At 44.4% G+C, this 20,640-nt stretch overlaps 1 protein-coding gene across 1 annotated transcript; it reads right to left on the bottom strand.

The window, feature by feature from the left end:
• Positions 1-854: 854 nt before the first annotated feature.
• On the bottom strand, positions 855-20,640 carry ADPGK (ADP dependent glucokinase; the record flags this gene model as incomplete). Its single annotated transcript, XM_019503844.1, has 7 exons — positions 855-3,739; positions 5,572-5,670; positions 6,449-6,645; positions 11,153-11,273; positions 12,439-12,501; positions 13,315-13,540; positions 20,579-20,640. Coding segments are annotated over 7 exons (1,317 nt in total), but the record flags the coding sequence as incomplete, so codon positions are not given.

The following is a 20,640-nucleotide window of genomic DNA, read 5'->3' as shown; positions in this document are numbered from 1 at the left end:
CGCGCGCGCGCGTCCATTGGCAGGCTGGCTCAGTGCCATGCCACTGACAATTCTTGAGCATGCTACTTAGGAGTGTAGATTACTGTCTGGAAAGCTGCTTTTTCAGGAGCCTCGTGCTTATCAAGCTTTGAATAATCTACCAGTGAGAGTTTCAAGGCATGATTAAAAGCAGGGGAAGGAAGAGAAAAGGAGAGACAGAAAAAAAGGTATATGAAAACCCAGGGAGTTTTAACAATGATTTCAATAGATCTCTGCTTCTCCATTTAATTTTTCCTTTTCCAGCTGATATGCTGACTCCTACCAGTATACCCACAATGCAGAGCTTGTATCTTCTACAAAGAAAGGAAAGAAGGACAGGGGAGGAGAGGAAATCAAATGCAATTTGGGGGAAATGTTCACAGAACAGAGCTAACTCATGTTGCAGAATTGTTCTAGACCAATGTTTCCTAGCAATAAGGCAGTTTTGATCACAGTATTTTAGAGCTGGCATCAATGGTACTGCAGCAGGGATAACTGAAATGCCAGCCTAGGGCTGTTTAGAGCTTTTCCCACACTTCTCCATTTCTACTGTTCAGCAAAATCTATTCAAACTAGCAAGTGGCTTTGATCAGCTGACACTAAATGCTGTTGTACACAGCAACAAGGTAGTTGTAGGCAGTGTTCTAACATAGGAGAAATATTTAGGGTGAATTTCATGTTCTTACATTCCACTGTTTGGGCTACAAAGCAGATGTGATTTGCTTTAGGGCACAGAAAATAAGAAAATGTGGAACAAAGCTGGAGGGTGCTGCTTTCCAGAGCTTCACCCTTGGTATCTTTTGGATTGTTTCAAAACAGCGCCAGGCAGATGGCAGTAAAATTTATGAATCATCAGTCACACTTATTAGGGATCATTCTCACTAATTGAATCTGGTGGCTGTGAAAGTTGCCAGCAAACATTAATTTTAAGCTGCCAAGCCTCCAAGCGGAGCATGACTCCTGCCCACACTCAGTGCAGAGACTAGTTTTCCAACATTAAGTGGTAACACAGAACAGCACAGCTCCTACAAGTTACAAGAAGTCCAAGAGAGAGAGGTATTACTGGCTTAGAAAGACCCTCATAAACACAGAATAAGGAGAAGAATAAAGGCAGGATGTATGTTGCTCAGTGTTCCTTTTAAGATTAAGACTCTATCGTTGAGAGTTCATTCAATATATGTTCGAGGGCTGCAAAGTACCGTACAATCACACTAATAAAAAAAAAGTCCACGTAATTAAGAAGCCTCACTGAAACGAGCATCAAACCCAAGACAAAACTAGTGTAAGTCAGCAACTACAAGCGCACACTACAGAGCCATTTTTTTTTGTCTTGCCTTTGTGCTACAGGGGACTTTCCTCAGCAGGTATTTAGCACCATTCTGTTACCTCTGAATTCTGGAGAAGCCAGCAACGGTTGCTTTGTGAACACCTCCACATGTTGTGTTGGGAAGGGCTTGTAAGAGCTGCCAAGTTTTACCTTCACACTGACCTCCTCAGTTTGTCTGTCCATCTCCACTTACAAGAGTTTATGACCCTTGTGGCAGTTTTGTTTTTGCCTCGAACAAACTGCTACTTAGAGCAATAGTGAATCAGATCACAGCGTTGACCTCTGCAACACTGGACTGATCCCATCTGCAACAGAGATATGGGTGCTGGCTCCAAGCCCCTACCACTAATTATTTTATAATCTAGGATCTCCCAGACATGCCAGTCATATGGAATTTACAATCCAAGTCAATTCATATTTCACATCTGTGTAAAGAGATGCCCAGAGTTTCTGAAAAGCCTCTTGTAGAAGCTCCTGTTACAGTGTTATGAATAGGAGATGCTAGTACCAGGATGAAAATGGAAACGTTTCATAAATGACTTTTCAGTGAGATATGCCGTGATACAAAGCAGTCCTCTTATGCATCAAATGATGATACATGCATACCTTTTCTGTGACTTAAGCAGTGGAATTATATCCACACTTGAGCCCCTAATAATAAATTGTGTACACACAGAAACAAACATTCCCCAAACTTGACTGGAAAGCTTCCTCCTTGCATCTGTGACCACTGGATAAGGAGAAATTTTAATGTTCCAAGGATAGTGCAGTTCAGCTATTTCGTAAACAAAAATGACTTCTGTCTCCAGAGAGACCACCCAGAAGAACATGCCCCCCACATTTTGTCAGATAAGCTGGTCCAAGAGCATTATACGACTGTGCTGGCACAAAAAAACCCAACCAAAAGCCCAGTATTAAGCAGTAATAGTTATTCATGAACTGGAGAACGAGGTTAGGCAAAAACTAACGAACATACAAATGAAAAAGGCATGAACCTCACTGGCTGAAAAGCAGGGTAGTTCCAGATATAATGCAGGTTTAGTTTCATGGCTCACTTTGCAGATAAGTAGCTAAACAACCAGTGAAAATATTATGTGTGATTGATTGTCTTACACAGACCTACCCAGAAACCAAAAAGGTAGAAAACATGGGTGCATTTAAGTATCCCCAATTATAACAGGAACTGATAGCCAAACAACCTATATAATCTTCAATCAGGATCTCTCCAGCTCCATGCATCTGGGGAGCCAGTACAGTACGTATCACAGTTCAGCACTTTTCTCTGGCTTCCTCCTATGTTTGGGATGTTGAGGATGAGAGGTAATTGTGTCAATAAACAATTTAATCATAATACCAAGCAAGTGGAAGGCTTCCCCTTGCCATGTAGCAATGTGCTGCTGGGAGATAAAGCAAGATCCTTTTATTTTTTGCTTTATCAGAAGCAAGGCAGGGCTGAGGACTGCTGTGTTCTCTCCGGGATCCATACGCATGAAATTCTCCATTTGGCTGCCATGCATTCAAGCACTACAGACAAGGCTGGCTCAAATTAACAAATTACCAAACAAGGATTCTGATACCAGTTTCCCTCCCCATGACAAGCTGAAGACAAAAAAAAAGATGGTCTCCACATTAAAATACTAAAACCTCTACATTAAAATGAGAAATGTTCTCAAGTCACTGCCAAGTAGTGGCTGGAATGTTTATACCTGGAATTATTCTTTGGCTCTTCTCAGGTTATATCCAGAGATCGATTAACACCCCTAAAGTCTGGAATCCTATGAGAACACAGTGGTGCCTCAGACATTATGTAGACTTGGATGAAAAAGGGGGCCTTGTTTTCATAGTCTATTGAGGATATATTTCTGAATATAGGAGTCCTTCAGCTGAAATAGCATCTCCAAGTCCCACGGTCCGGATGGGATCTTTGCACACCAAAACAGGGGTGAAATGAAATGAGATGCCCTCCCTCTGCCAGTGTGCCACTGGCTCCCCTGGATTGAGAGAGATTTTGGTGTTTATCTGCGTCTGGGAGGTCACAAACTCCAGGGGAGCTTTAAGAGAGACTTTGTCAGTGTCAATGGTCTCAGTGGCACAAGCCTGTGTCCCCGCCACTCTGGCTCCAGCAGCCACAGCCGCAATCTGGTTACCCCAATACCCATCCACAGTAGCAAGGACATGGTAGGCCAGTGTGTGGAAATGGATGCGGGTAAGATCAGACGGTTTATCTGTGGTCCTTCCATGCTCTTTCAGGATCCAGAACAGGATGTCACTGACTATGCCCACATCTGGAACTCCATTCCAGGAGGTCAGGGAGGCGTGAGGACCAGCAGCTGACTGAGTCAGGAACAACAGTTCTTGTTCATTTAGCCCAATAGAGTTCACCAGGGGAAAGACCTGCTAACAAAAACAGTGAACAACAGTTTTTCTTTATGGAGACAGAATCAGATTTCCATCCCTCCTTATTTCAGAGGTACTATTAAGAGCAATACCTCACAGTGTACTCATGGGGTCCCCTAATAGGTCTTTACAGCCAGAAACTGAACATATTTGGTTCTTTGGAGAGGCTGAACAACACACCTGAGCACATACCCTGTTCTATAGGTGTACACAAAGGCAGAAGCCGCAGCCAGGCATTCTCCTGCCCAACTGGGGACAGAGTGAAAGGGAAGGTCTCAATGACAGTAGATTGAGCCCCATCCCAACTTGTCAAAGCCCAACACTGTCTGACAAAAAACGAACAGCAAGGGACACACAAAGAAGTTATTCCTGCAGGAAACTTCATGTGGTATCGGACACATTCATTTAGCATAATACACTTTCTCTAGCCTCCATTTTTGAATTCTTCAATTTCAATACCATTAGCTGTCAACAGTGAAAACAAACACATCAAAGTCCTGTGAAGCACAAGTTATTTGGGAATGAAAAGGAATAAAATCCTCTTACAGGAGGAAGAGTTCAGTGTTGCCAAGTCTGCTTATAAGAAGCAAAATTGGGCTTGGTTTTTTTTAAGTTGCTTTAATATTTTGAGAGTCATGTGTTGATAAGCACCCCCATTCCCCTCTCTTTGAAATGGGTTGGGCTTGTTTTTAAAGGCAGTGTCACACTTTTTTCTTCTTCTCATGAGACCTGGCAACACTGAAAGAGTTGTAGGCATTACTATCTGGAAGATGTTGCAAGAGCCCCTATGGCCATGTCTAGACAAGCACGGACTTTTGGTTCCCTGGGGACAAGTAGCAGCAGCACCCTGTGCCACTGCTACTTGTCCCTGGGGAACACCTGTACCAGGTGCGCTCTTACCCCAGTTATCCCGGCAGCCTTACCTGGGCTCCTGAGGGCTGGGAAGCTGCAGCCATGACGCTCCTGCAGCTGGGAGTCTGGTCAGCAGCTGGAGTATGGCTTCGGCCAACCAGGCTCCAGTCTTGGGCGGCACACACTGCCACCGCATACGCTGCCCTGCTTTTTTTTTCCATACCTTTTTTTTTTTTTGACCCTGGGATCTCCCAGGGTTAACCCCCTGCACCCCCCGGTACTGCAAGGTAGCAATGTGGGGAATGCATGAATGTACAGTGTGTGGTGCTGTATACCCATCTGGTGCGCCACATACTGCACAGCTGTGCTCATCTGGATGCAGCCTATGGTTCCTTAAACTAACTCCAGCTCAAATCATGATACCATAAACTTGCTAGATCTATAGCAACTGGCTGAAATAACTCAAATCAAAATCCCTAACTACAGGTCAGTATTACATTCATACTGGACACTACCTCTGGTCATATCCTTACTGTGGTTCAAAACTAGGTTTATGACTTTGAACAACAAGGAAGTATGAGAAGTTGTAGAATACATGGTGTTTCCCTGTGGAAAGTCACGGTACTGCAGATGCTGAACACTTTCAGTTTTGTATAAACCTGATTTAGGTGTCACAGTGTGTCATTTTCAATACATCAGAGAAAGCAGTATGCTGAGCAGCTGAGGGCAGTGGATGATACCTCCTCAATGGAGTGCTCCATTAAGATGTTTTCAAAAAATATATATTCTCTGTCCTAAGGACTGCACACTTCACTATCAAACCAAGTAGTGCACATAGTTTGGAAATCCTAGAAGATCAGTGCCAAAATACAGTCCCAATTCTAAGTCTCCACTTATAAATCATCCACCAGCATGTCCACTGCAACAGTGCTGGAAAAGGCGGGATGAAATGGGGCACGTCTTATCACTTTGGTTACCTGAAGCATAATCTTGCTCATAAGATCCTGGTCAGTCATACTGGCCAATTCCAGGTGTATAGGAATATCAGTGGGGATATCTGAGAGGGAAGTCACAGCCTGCAGAAAGAAAAGGAAGACATTTATTAAGAACAAAAGGTGTTTAGCTCAGAAACATAAGTACTATTTAGTGTATTTGTCTGGATGCAATTACATCTTTAAGTGACCTGCCTAGCAAAGGGCCAAAGAAGAAAACATGTTGCTCTGAGGAAGAGAAAGCCTCTTGCTTTCAGAATCTCTAAGCAGGCAAAAGGTATCAGACTGTCATCCATGCCCTATTCAGCATTTTTAACTGATTATTACAGAAGACTGCCCAACCCTGTAGTAGCCACAGATTGTTTGTCCCTGAAGTGCAAGGAGAACTCAATGAATCAGGATGTTATTATAAGAAAAAAAAATAATAGCAACTTCCTCAAGCCCCAACTGGATAACCTGACATACCTGCTGCCTACAAAACTTGAGTCTTGGTTGTAGGCTGGATTATAGTCATATATGGAATAGAAACAATGCATTCAGCCATTGGATGTAGCTCTAGTACTTAGATAAATCTACTCCACCCTGGCCACCAGAAAGTGGTGTCTCTCTCTTAGACAGAGCCCACTAGATCCAAGAAACAACAACAAGGGCTTTCAATGATCTCCACTGAGCCTTTGGGATAATCATGAGGTTTGAGGAGTCTAAGAGGATATGCCTTTGACCTGCAATAGTGGGATGAGGGACTGTCTAAAGACATCCTGTATTTAGAAGCTGAAATCTTAGAAAGAGGGGTTGTACTACAGCATTCACTGGGACTGAAATTAAAGAGACAATACAGTGCTCTGCCTCTTGGGTTTCTTACCTCCAATAGTCTCTTTGCACGCATTTCCTTGCTCTGTCCTTCCATCATATGAAGGCCTGAGAGTACCACAAGGTCTGGCTGAAATTCATCCAGGCTTGCCACAAACACCTCCAGCATATTCATGGCACCATTTGACAGATCATGAGAGAAAATAAAACGGTTGGCATTGGGAGCTGTCACCTGTCCCCATTCTTCACCTAGGAAGAAATCCCCAGTCAACAAAGAAAACAATCACGCCAGATAACTGGAGGGCTGTTTTTTGATCTCCTGTTAAAATACAAGCATCAGTCAGGGCTGTCATCACTCCTCCTAACAAGGCAACTCCCTGCAGAGGGCTTGAGTTTGATCAGTACCCGACACTTTAGCTGTGCTTCATACTCAGGTCTGAACACATGCAAAATGGTTCCACCCAGCCCACCGAGGTGGGGAAAACAACTGAATTAGCAAAGACTTGCCAAATGGGGACACCGATTACCTAAACCATGCCAACTGGGCAGCTCTGCACCAATATCCAAGTGTTCGTTGATACAGCCTTAGTACCACAGCAAAACAAAGACAGCTTCCCCACACCTACAATGTTAAATGGGTTGGATTAAGGGAACGAAGGCAACAGAGGCAGCCAAGTGTAGAGACAGCAAGTAACAGAACATTTTTTTAAATTGCATTGTTAGCTGTCATTTGAAAGGAGGAAATTTTGCATGATGGAAGACTGCCCAAGAGTATTTTTTGACCTAATCCCAGAGCAAGCTTCCAAATCAGCTAGCGTGGGAGCCTGTTCACTCAGACCTCAGAGCCCTCCTTAGATATCCGACAGTAAATATGGCCATTGCCCGATATAGAAACTCTTAGGCTGCTTTATGTTACAGTTTATCCAGCAACAATTCATAAACTTTCCTGAAGGGCAGTAATGAACTGCACAATGAAGCATGCACTAAATTCTATCTAGGACTGGATTTTATGGTCTACAGAGCAGTGTATTCCAACAAATCAAAGCCCAGAAGACAAGGATGTGCTCCTTTTCCAAATGGCATAGCTACTCCAGGAATGCTTGCAGGAGCAGGGAAAGAACAAGATCTACCTGAAGCTACCCGTGTGTTTTCCATTGACTGTCATCAGTCATCATTAACTGACCTCCATCAAGAGTTCTTTAGATGGAAAACTGAGTTCATACAAAACAGAATGCAGTAAAAAAGGAAATATCAGAAAGTTGAATCAGCCAGGCTTGCATAAGTGCTGGGGCATTGATAGAACTGGCAAATATGACAATGGATAAACTTTTTAACCATACATGGAGCTTTTTAACTATGATCTTCCTGCTGAGCTGGAAAGTACAGCTGCCACTTCCCTCTCTTGTTCGTTGCTCACGGTGCAAAAAGCTGACTATTCTGTCATTTGTTAGCTGTGCGCAGACAGAGAGTTCAGGCTAATTGGTGCCCTCCTTTTGTACTTAGGGTCCTTTTTAATATTGGCATATTTGGTAAGCTAAGATTTTTTTTTGCTTAGGCTATATAATTGATCCATGCCTACAGCTGTTATAGAGTCATGATGACTCTAGATTATTAGCTTTTGGCTTACACAGCTGACAGAACTCTGATAGGATGACAACATTTATACAGACCACAGTTCAAAGGAAAATAAGACCTTCAAAACAGTTTAGGATGCTTATTCACCTAGCAGGCTACCTCAGCTCTGGAAAACTAATGAAGCTATCAGATTGCCTCCCAGTGCCAACTGCTAATGCTGATAACTTGCACAGTTCTGAAACTAACTGGCTCGCAGGAAGTTTAGAAAACATATTACAAAACCAGAAATACATTAGAATATTACACAAGGCATCTCTTACCTTGCTATTTAAAATACCATAGCAGGCAGGTTTATTTTATATCCCTATTGGATTTGCAAAAAAAGCAGGACAACCATCTCACAAATACATTGGTCTTGTTTAGCAGGTATTTTAACTATAATTTCTATAAGTACTCCTGTCCTTGCAGTGTGAGGACACTAAGAGTACCTTGTTCTCCTGCTTTACTTGCAGTGTTTTTGATGTTTTGGGCACAGTGACTGGTAGCTGAGTGAGAGGGTTGTTTGTGAAGTTTTAAGAACAGGTCAGACTAGGATGGTTTAGATAGAGATGATAAGCAGGAGACTGAACCAGATGACCCTCCAAGGTCCCTTCCAGCCTACTTTTCTATGATCTATCAACCAAGACCTGTTACTGGGTAGCCTAAGTCCCCTCTTCCACAGCTGAAGAAAATCTAAAGAGGAGCTTGAAGACTCTGGACTAGTGATCTTCCATCAAAAGGCCAGCTTCTAGGTATGAAAATTGGATGTCTAGCCTGCAGGTGGTCACCTATCATTACAGACTAGCTCCTGGGACAGAAGTAGAGAGAAAAAAAAAAGCCACATTTGAGAACAGACACAGTTAATAATTAGCCATAGACAGGAATTCTTGGTTTAGTCTCCTTCACCCAGGAGGATACCAGAACACTTTGAAGACCATACAGGATTATCCATCACTAACATGCAATCTCTGGTATAAAACATGGCAGCTAGCCTGCATCAGCTAGAACAGTACTTTTTAAAAGAAGATAGTGAAGATTAAGAAGGCAAGATGCAGTTTCTCCATATGCTAGTCTAATCCAGGCTTTCATACTCTTCCTAGAAAGAGCACAGAATGGATATGCAGGTGACCACAAAACAGACCTCTAGCTTTGGTCAGAATGGCTCTGTTTAGAAGCTCAGTATCTAAAGTTACTCTTAGGCACGTGATTCCTAAAAAAAGATGCCAGGTACTGAAATCACTGGTGCTACCTATCACCAAGCCAGGTTTTCCATAATTGTCTCCCAAACCATGGCTAAAAAAAATCAGTCCTCTAACTCAGGCCAAATCCAGCCCACGGAGCCGCATTACCTGACCCCAGTGCTGCCTCTACATTTGAACCGACCTGAACCAGCCCCGAGGGCAGGGCCTGGGATGCAGACTGTACATGGCACACACTCCTGCCACTCCAGGAACCGTGCTGCACATGGTACCCATCCCAGGCACCCCCAGACATGTACTACACAAGGACTGCTTACAGATGTAAAAAAATGGCGCTTTAGTTTATGCTCGGTGCACCCCCACACCGAGCCAGGCACATGCTAAAAAAAAGGCACTGTGCTAGTTGGACCCGGCTCACGCAACATCTGTATAGATCAGGCACTTTAGTGGGACTTTTTTGGTGTTTTTATCTAATAGTTGATTGAATCAGCTATTACATAAAAGTGCCAAAAAGGCCTGCTAAAGTGTGCGATCTTTACAGATGTTGGGTGAGCCGGGTCCAGCTAAGGTGCTGCTTCTTCCCGTAAAGTCCATTTTTAGTTTTTTATTCCCCACATCTGTCAGTAGTCATGGTGCCTGGTCCAGCCAGTTTGAGACACACGGTGCATATGGCATCCACAGACACCACATACAGTGGTGGGTCCTGGACCAGCTGAAGCAGGCAGTGCACACAGGACAGTTCCAGAACAACCACCATGGGTGCTGCATTGAACAGATTTGGGAGCAGCTGAAACAGGCACTGTAGGTGACAGTCCAGCCAGGGTGGGCACCATGTGTAACACGGTGCCTGGTCTGGGATCCATGCTACATGTGGTGACTGCCTCAGCTGGAATGTACAACTTGCAGTGCCCCTTCGGGCCACTCTGGGATTCACATGCTGCATGCAGTATGGATCCTGGTGCAGCAGAAGTGGGCACTGGATCTGGCATGAGGGGGCTAGGAGTGGGAGAGTGGCAGGGGTACATGGACCCATTGTCACTTATCCAGCCCACAGGACCAGATAAACTCGACACCCCTGTTCTAACTGATGGTGGGTCACAGCGCAATGGCAGAGGTACTATAATGTTGTAGTTTCCCCTTATATAAGCTACTTAATAGGCAGAACACCTTGGTAATCACTTCCCATACACTTGCTATAACAAGGTGTAGGATGATGGCAAATGCCAGGAAAGGTAATGAACAGAGGATAAATTACTCTAGTCTAGGTACATACACAGTTTGATGCTCTCCCTCTAATCTAAAGCATCCGCTCCTGCCACTATTGGAGACAGGATACTGAGCTAGATGGACCGCTGATCTGACCCAGCATGGCACTTCTCATCTTCTTATATGTTCTTATGCTCAATAAAAACTTGACTGTAAAAGAAAATTAGGCCAATATAAACAGATAAGGACAGTCCTGTGTTGCTGCAATGGATGTGGTTGGTAAGTTCCAGCACCATTTTTTCTTATCTCAATATATTGTAGGACATCTCACATGTGACTCTCCTTTCCTTTTCTGCCCTATTTTTTCTAGCCTATTTTGCAGTGTGGTTTTGTCCTCTCAGGTTTGCACTACCCTTCCCAGTTCTGGCATCTGCATCTCTGACTGGTGCTGAACTTACACCATAACAGTACACTCAAAGTTTAATGAACTACTACATGAACAAATTACCTGTTTTCTGAGTTAATGCATCTAGAAATCCTAAAAATTTCATTGACAGGCATACAACTAACAGTAAACCTTTCCCTGTTCAAAGACCAAATTATGTTTCACCACTGTAACAAAGAATGGCTCCACAGTCCAGCCACAGTTTGAAAACCATTACAGAACAGTATACTCAGAAATATAACTGGACCCAATAAATATTTAGCCTTACAATGTTCTATAACGGGCAAAGTACCTGCTTGATACTCCAAAATAAGGTGGAATTCATCGATTTCCTGCATAGATTCTGGTGGGACAATTACATTATCATCAAGTAGTTCATGGAGTTTAGGACCAACTGGGCCACAAAGAAGGACCTGGAAGCCAAAAGAACATACATTAACAAGGATAGACTGGCATGAACCATAGGGACCTAGGATCCATAAGCATTTTTGCATTTCCTTCTGGGTTCCTTTCAAAAATATAAGAAGATCAAGTCTCAGCCTGCAGACTGGACCAATATCTGCTCATCTCCTTGGCTAGTACAAACACATACGTGTGTCATATGCAGACAAGGCAACAGGCTTTCTTCAGGATGTTTTTGTTTTAAACTTGTTTACATCTCAATAATGAATGCGGTGCCCATGGAGGTGAGGGGTGAATGACCAAGTGCTGTCAAGCTTCTAAAAACTTTTCCAACAATCCCTTTAATCCTAACATGCAACATCCTTACTATTTCAATACTGGTTGAGAAAAGAATGCATGGAAAGACTTCTATTTCTGAAGGAGTGCAATAACTGTATCGTGGAAAAATGCCTATCAGATACTTTTCAAACTTGAAGTGTTACCTTAAATGATGAATTGGTAGGGTATTAACCCAGTGGCTTCATTTGCTTGTCAAAAAATGTACCTAAGCTTCTGTATGAAATGTAATACGTGTGTGTGTGTGTGAGAGAACACAAACAAATCAGATTGATTCTGTAAATAATGGCTGTGAAACATTTGTGGGGTAAGAAAGTCCTGACTTCAGGCATCACGGGGTTAAACAGAATTGTACCAGTAGCTCCCTAATGATCCAACAAGGAATTGAATAATCAAATGCATGGGTGAATGGGTTTCAAACAATCTGGTGCTCACTCACTGCACCACAAAGAAGTCTTGAGTTTCACTGAACTCGCCAAAAGAATAGCAGAAATTAATGGAGGATCAAAACCGCTTAATCATGCGTATTTGGTCTATTAAAGATAATGTCAACATAAAAATTACGGATGACCGGAAGACAGTCATTCATGAGGCACACTAAAGAGAATGCTGTTACTAAGCTACAGGTACAGATACTAAGTTTAAGAGATACAGAGAAACTTGTAAGCCAGCTATTTGTTTCCTTTGTGTAACGTCAATTAACAGCAACTTTGCTAGCAAAGTGTCTGCCTCCACAAAAAAATGAAATCTTAGAGGAATTTTTCAATTATACAACATACAAGTGATTCTAGTCCTACTGACAACAACAAATGAAGGAAACCAAGTTTCTGAAAGCCTTACCTTCAGGTGTGGATTTGTTGCAAGCTTCTGGCCGATCAGAGCAGCGTTTCCTCCCACATAGAACTGCAAGGTGGATCAAACATGCGTGTGCAATCTGTTATTCCAATAGTTTTGTTTTGTTTTGTTTTGTTTTTTTTATAGATGCTTAGTCTCTAGCACGGTCTGATGACTTTAAATAGGTTTTGTAGATCTGCAATAGCTTGTGAGATGCTAACAAAACTGATAAAGTGCTTTAGAGGGATTGAAGCCAAAATAATTCCATAAATTCAGTAATTTTTGTCCCAGCTTATTAGTTAGCTAGTATTTGCCTTCTGGCAGACCAGTGCACCATCCAAATCAATTTATTCATCCAATAAGTATTCCTGAATTCTGTCCATTTAATCTCTTTTTTTGGCAAGTTATAGTTTTTTTAATTAGTGAGCTAGGTATACACTTCCAAATCTTGCTCTATGGAGCCATTGAAGTGTATGGAAATGGTTTCCAGATCATTATTCTTAAATCTGTAATTTCACCACTTGCACCACATAGAAAAGTTAGAGCTGTTTATACTGTGTCATCCCTGTCCTGCTGCCATCAAATATAAGGTTTTACCTATGTTTGGGACATCTTCAGACCTGCTCTCATTGATTCTCTTCAAATTAATAGCGCTAAAGCATAAGCAACTCATATTCTGGAAGGTTACAGAAGGGGGAGATTAAAAGCAACTGAAATCTGGGATATCAGTTGATAGGCAGGTTTGTTTAAGGTTCATTAATACACTAAAAGAGCAAAACAAAATTTGTTTTCTGAATCTCTTCCCCATGCATTTCAAGGATAAAAAGAGCCGTGAATAACTGTACAAGGCTTTCAAGTATGGCCTTAAGATGAAAAACATACCTGTGCTCCAGGGTACTCAGAGGCTGCCTGTGCAATGTGATGGAAAGACTCTGCATCACTGAAAAAGCGTTCAGCAGCTGCCCCTTTTTGCATAAAATGAGAAAATGCTTCTTTCAGGTCTTTTTTGGAATTCAGAACAGCATGATCTTCCCCATTCCCAGGATCAAGACCAAGCGCCTGCAACAGCTTCACACCAGAGAGGACCACATCTACGCAGGCATTGACTCTGCAGAGAAGGGGACACAAAGAAAAAAGAGGTGTTGGAAACACTGAATGTGACACCAGGGGCATCCCATGAGCCATGGGACAGGGCAGTTTTTCACACAGCATTTAGGATTGGTTGACACTGGAACTGCACAGAATTTCCTCAAGAAAACCATCTTGTGCTGAGTTACTACTACAGTGTCCTGCTTTTGACATTTTTTGAGCTACAAGAACATGTAAAATGGATGTTATTTCCAACACTGTGTTTAAATTAAAACAGGGCCCAGAACAAGTTGCTTACTTCCACACAAAACCAACTTTCTGTTCCCCCTGTCAATTCAATGTTGTGCATCTACTGTACCCACATCAAACAGAATGGACACAGTAAGAGTAAAAACTAAGATCAGACAGAAAGCAGTAAAAGGAAAACAGTGACACCAAGAAATGAGGACTGTATCTGGGCTCTCTGATAACAACTCTCCTATTTTCATCATCCTGCAACATAGTCAATGGATGCTTCTTTCCTCTCAGCAGGAAAAAAAAAGCCACTGGTCTTCTATGCCCACCTAAGGACATGGACAGACGTGTACTTGAAGAGGCTTCAAAAAGGGATGGGAAGCAGCTGCTCAAAGCAAGATTCTGTAGCATTACAAGTGTATAGCAAAACAATTTCAGCTTTAACCCTACCCCTCCAGGGTCAGAGTTTGGGCAGCTTAGCTCACCTGGATCACTACAGTATCATGTACATGCAAGTTTTACAGCAGAGGTAACCAACCTGTGGAATGGGCAGCCTCTGCACGTGGCACACAGCAGAGGGAGAGGACAGGCAACACACCAGCGGAAAGGGCAGGAAACAGAAAGCAAAGCAGCAGTTCAGGCAGGGGAGGGTGGACTCAGGGCCTGGATCCAGATGTGCAGGCATGCGCGGTGCCACAAACTGCACATTAAACCATGCATGGTGCTGCTAATTTGCAGCACCAGGGCAAAATTTGCTACCAGGATTTCCCAGTGGCAAGAAGAAAAAAGTGCCTGCCCTGAGGCATGTGGAGGCAGGAGAGCAGCCAGCCCAGAGCTGCCTGTTCCCCCATCTTGAGGCACCCTGCACCCCAGCCAAGGAGGCTAATTTATGGCATACCTGCTAAAAGAGTTGGCCCCCCGGTGTTACAACAAAAAGGGCTGCTGCCCTGTCCTAAGTAGCAGCTCCCCTACCACTTCTGAAGCCGCTCTAAGTATACATTTGTCCAAACCCTGAGTTAATATTTTACATTTGTTCAGAGACCTAAACTCTATGGCTATTACAGACAGTTCTTTGCCATGACATATAGGAGTGCAAAATATTGGCATATGAGCATGGAGCTCTTAAGTTGATTACAGTCCTCAAAACACTGCTTCCAAGAGAAACCCCAGTAATTACCTATCATGCCATGGTGCTCAAATTTTTGGCCCTACAGGCCAGATAAGTGATCTGGAGCCAGTCCCGCACACCAGGCTTGGGCCCCAGGCACCCTCTAAGGCCTCCACACCGAGATTGGGCCCCCACATGCCAGAATTGGGCCCTGGGGCCGAGTGCTGCCCTACCTGACCCTGCGTCCTGGGATAAGGCACACAATCCATCATGTAGAGCCCAGGGCTCCCCATGGGTCTGGAAATTTGTTTCCCTGCCACCAAATTTCTGGACTCATGGGGAGCTCCACAGGCTGGAAGACATAGCATTGCAGGCCTTATCTGAGCACCCCTGAAGTGGGGCACCTGTCTGAATACACGTCAGTGTTACCTCTCCTCGCACCCTTGTTCCAGGGCTCCTTATTATCCACACAGCTTGTGCGGTCCATCCAGCTGACACCATGTGCTTCCATGGCCCTATCATCATTGTGCTCAACTACTTCCTAAATGACCTCTGTCAAGGAAAATAAGCTTAGAGCAGTACTGAATGGGTGTGCCTGCTATCTCAGCAACCTTTCTTGTGCAGTTTGCACTGTTGTAAGTGAAGACAGCATGACACAAACTAAAGGGCATAAAAGGCCTGGCGGGTTCTCAGTTTATACAGTATTGCAACTCGTTCTGTCAGAAATGTTTCTGTACCCTGAGCTGACATGCTACAAAAGCCATCATTCCCCAAGCCATCGTTCCCCATGCACTGCAGTGAGATCAAGCAGCATTTTAACCTCAAACTGAGAGCAGCAAAAGGTCAGCAGTCCCATGTTTTAATATCCTAGTAACAATGCAGTAATAATGTGAAGCAGTTACAGTTGTTTCAAGTGAGAAAGCTTCACCTAGACCTCTAATCATCTAACTACTGGTATCTTCTATCTGCCTCCCATACCACTGCTCTACCTACATGCTTGCTTCATGTTTTTAATGAATTCCCTTAACTACTACTGATCTGCTCCCGCTAGTGAACCTTGAGGCCGCAGGTGTTTAGTGTATGCAGGGTTCAGTCTCTTTAAGGGCATTAAACAGATACAACCTGAAGTGCAGACAGAACAGAAAGTGAAAGGGCTTTTTCAGTCTAGGTAGGGCAAAAGGCAAAAAGTCAGTCAGACACCATAAGCCACCTCACACTTTCGGTTCTCTCATTTTCAGGGAAAATTTCCATCAAGTTTCACCCCCAGGCACTTCAGTCCCCAGCAGCTAAAATGCCAGCTGCGCAATAAGTCATGGAAGATTTTAGAAGTTTCCCCACATCCAAGGACTAAGGCTACCAGCCTAAAGCTTAAAATTTCACTGCCTTCACTTCCCTCCTCCCCACCACCTTTTACTTGCTGTCCACTTACTCTAGGTCATGTCCTCTACATGCAGTCTTTACATTTATTTTTTTCCACATATCCCCCAAAAAGTAGCAGTCTCTGTCTCATCCTCCTACACCCCTTATTCCCATCTCCTAATGCCATGTTTCTAGGGCAGTGATTCTCAACAGGGTTGCAAGGAAATAAGCATTTGCTCTTCTCTGTCTGGCCCTTGTGCAAGGCGGTAAACACAGGCTAGTCTCTGGGTAAGCTCTATCTGAGATATTTTTTTACATTATAGCATCCATCTGTGGGAGTCCACACACTGGAAAAGCTACAGGCTTAACAAACTGAAGCATTGACAAGTCTATAGGATACACAGAAGAAGCTAAAATAAACCTGTCATTATGGCTAGTTTATGACACGCAGTATTCAGCAGCATCTAGATGAAAAACACATTTCACCATGATGAATTTTCAACAAGAACATCTCTTTTTCCAGTCTCTGGATGTGCAACTGATGACATGTATATCTGAAAAGGAAGTATTTAAATTATGCGGTGTGTAATGTCTGGGAAAAGAACTAAAGAGTCCCACTCTGAGCTTGGGCTAGAAGAAATGTTCTTTTAGCTGAGGTACTGCTAGCATCATAATTAATACAATGCAATGCTGCGGCTAGTAAAGCCACCAAAATGGTGGCTTGCATCCATAGATGCTTCTCAAGCAAATCCCGGGACGTCATTCTCCCCTTGTACTCGGCCTTGGTGAGGCTGCAGCTGGAGTACTGCTTCCAGTTTTGGGTCCCACAATTCAAAAAGGATGTGGAAAAGCTTTAGAGAGTCCAGAGGAGAGTCACGCGCATGATCAGAGGTCAGGAAAACAGACCTTATGACGACAGGCTGAGAGCCATGGGGCTCTTTAACCTGGAAAAGCACAGGCTCAGGGGTGACCTGATGGCCACCTATAAGTTTATCGGGGTGACCACCAGTACCTGGGGGAACATTTGTTCACCAGAGCGCCCCAAGGGATGACAAGGTCGAACAGTCATAAACTACTACGAGACCATTTCAGACTGGACATAAGGAAGAATTTCTTTCCTGTCTGAGCCCCCAAGGTCTGGAACAGCCTGCCATCGGAGGTGGTTCAAGCACCTACACTGAACACCTTCAAGAGCAAATTGGATGTTTATCTTGCTGGGATCCTATGACCCCAGCTGACTTCCTGCCCTTTGGGCGGGGGGCTGGACTTGATCTTTCGAGGTTCCTTCCAGCACTAATGTCTATGAAATCTATGAAATACCTGCCAACAGTATGTTCGTGTATGTCATGACATATATTGAGGTTTCTATTCCTATTATTCAAAGCAGCATAATGTTCCAGCAGGAGGGAAATGGAGCTCTTCCTAGCAGGAACTCAGCAATCTCCACCTCCAGTTTCCGCAAGATATATGAAGCAGCAGTAGCAATTAAACAAGACAGCAGGAGTCCACAGTGTTACTGTCCATGACTGTACATTACAACTTCAGAATCAGTATTTACAGGATTCTCACTTATCTGATGTAAACTAAGGATGACCTTGCAGCCACTTCTAACATGGAGGGGGGCTGTGTCCCTTTCTGATCTTCAGTGCCCAATTTTCAAGAGCTTTCTCTTCTGAAAACTGTTTTGACTTTAACCCTCCCAAGGTCAGTTCTCTCTGCTACCTCTACTGGAAGTAAGACCAGCTTATTCCAAGCAGCTGCCTCTGACAGAGCAGATGGAATACTTCCAGTCCCTTGATATCTTTCCCAATCATTATGCATGCTCAGATCCATACGCAAGCACTGGAACGATGTAGGTCTAATGGGTCCATACCTTTGCAGAGAGCTTCACCTTCTTGACTCCAGACCACATGAAGGTCCTTTACTGCTGAAGCTGTGAGGTTCGTCTTTCTTGGTAAGTCTGGCTTAATCTGATCAATTAGAGTAGGTCAATAGCCCACTGCTTCCATGATCATTTATCAGGTTGAAATGCATCAGTGCTCTAGATATTGGTCTTTGTATAAGAAAGCAGTAGCCAGAAAGTAGCTGTCTCTCACCAGAAGCTCTCCAGTGCATCTTTAAGATTGCTACAAGTTATGAGGAAATCACATACACAACATAAATCGGCAATGCGATATTGTCACAAAAAGCAAATGCAATTTTGGGCTGCGTTAATGAAAGCATTGTACACAAGACAACAGAAGTTATAGTACCATTCTGCCATACCCTAGCTAGGCTTCAGCTGGAGTAATGGAGTGCAGTCTTGGGCACCACATTTTAAAGAGGATATAGAGAAACTGCAGAGTCCAGATGTAAACAGCAAAGATAATAAAGGGGTTGGAAACCAAGCTATATGAAGGAACTAGGCATATTTAGTTTAGAGAGAAGAGATTAAAGGGGTATATGATAGCAGCTGTCAGGCTGCCCTAAAGAAGATGGAGAAACATCATGCTCCCTCACCGTGGAGGGGAGGACCCATGGCGATGCGTTTAGGATGTGGCAAAAAGCGGATTTAGCTCAAATCTTAGGAAAAGCTTCCTGACAAAAAGAGCATTAGGATAAAGGGTCAAACTGCTTAGAGAAGCTGTGAAACTCTCCTTCAGTAGAGATTCAAGAGGCTGAATAAGCACCTATGCAGGAATAGCAACTCCTACATCTACACAGGGAGTTGGAGTAGGTAACTCTCAAAGTTCCTCCTAACCTTACAATTCTGTTCATTTCCATCCCGCCTAAGAAGGACAACATAGTCCATGTCAGGGAAAAGGTCTGGCCAGGAGTTCTGCTGAGATGTGCAGAGATCTGTTCAAGTCTCCAGTCTGCTGAAGAGCAGATCAGGGCTAGAGGCCCAGGAAGCCTCACTCCAGTGCTACTGTAAAAACTCAGATTTATGGTTTCCTGGTCAAGCTCATGCCCCTAAACTGTTATCTAGACCTTGAAGTAGTCTTGGGGGAGGACGTCAGGAACACTTAGGCACCACAGAGCGCTGTTTGAATTCTGGGTACTCACAACCCAGGTGTATTAATGTATCCTTGCTACAGGCAGATACACAGATGCAGAGATAAATGGACTTCCAGGTCACATAGCAAGTGCTGGAGATCAGAAAAACCTATAAGGGTGCCCCCTCCTAGTCTCCTGCTGCTCTAACCACTAGAACTTTCTTCCTCATGAATGCTGACTGGTGAGCGAGGAGTCTGACTGAACCCAAATCAGAAGGATATTTATGCACCTGCTTTCCTTAAATGACTGATTTTTTTCCTGGAGAAAAATGTTGTAATGTCTGTGGCTGGATCTTAGGCCAATGGAAGATGGGTCCCTGAAGTTGTACAGAGCTTGCTTTATTTAAAATGCAAATGTTGCAACAGTCCCAGCTCAGCGTCTGATGTTCCTGTATTCAAATCAAGAGGCCAAGCAGTGGGGGAACCTGCAAGCCCCGTGTGCAAGGAATCAACTCAACATTGCAGAGCTGATGCAATGAGGCAGCACCAGTGGCACTTGGACTAGGGCATGGCCCATACCTCACACCAGCGCAGGTGGAGGCTCATCGGAACAGGCCCTTCCAAGGCATCTGATCCCCGACTACAGGCCTGAGGTAAGATATCTCCCAACCGGAGCAGCAGCTCAGTGTGGACGCTACTTCAAGAGGGGCCTCAGAGCAGAAGGGAGTTGGGGCCTCCTCGCCTGTTCAAGTCAGCCCATGGAAGTGGCTCTTCCTACCTGCACCTCTCCCAGCCAGCAGCTCACAGCCGGCGTCGCTGGCTCTGCTCTCCCCTTCCAGCCTGATCCTGCAGCCTGGGGTCTGCCAAGGGGGCAAGGAGGATGCAACACGCTGCCCTGCGCAAGCCCATCCATCCATCCACCCATTTGTCTGTCTGCTGGTCTAGTCCTCCGTCCTTCCTTCCATCCCTCCCTCCATCTGCCCCTCCATGCATCCCTCCTCCATCCTTCCATCCTTCCTCCCATCCATCCCTCCATCCGCCTTTTGTTCCTTCTATCCAGCCTTCCCTCCTCCATCCGTCCTTGCTTCCTTCCGTCCATCCACCAATCTCTCCGCCTGTTTGTTGGTCCATCCCTCCGTCCGTCAGTCATCCCTCTGTCCGTCCTTCCTTCCATCCATCCGGCCATCTCTCTTTCCATGAACCCCTTCTACACCCACCCACCACTCCACTGGTCTTTCATTCCTTCTGTCCCTCCCTCCATCCATCATCCCTCCCTCTGTCCTTCCATGCATGCATCCATCCCTCCATTCATCTTTCGCTCCTTCCTTCCATTCATTCATCCGTCCCTCCCTCCACCCAGGCCCCGCGCCGCGCCGCTTACCCGACGGCCACCCTGCCCCAGCGCCGCGCGGGCCGCAGGATGAGCGCGTCCCAGGCGGCCGC

The sequence above is a fragment of the Gavialis gangeticus genome, unplaced genomic scaffold, assembly GCF_001723915.1.
Source record: "Gavialis gangeticus isolate Ggan-Ray unplaced genomic scaffold, GavGan_comp1, whole genome shotgun sequence".
Classification (NCBI taxonomy): domain Eukaryota; kingdom Metazoa; phylum Chordata; order Crocodylia; family Gavialidae; genus Gavialis; species Gavialis gangeticus.
The sequence above is the reverse complement of the archived record's forward strand: the minus strand, read 5'-3'. Positions and strand labels throughout refer to the sequence as shown.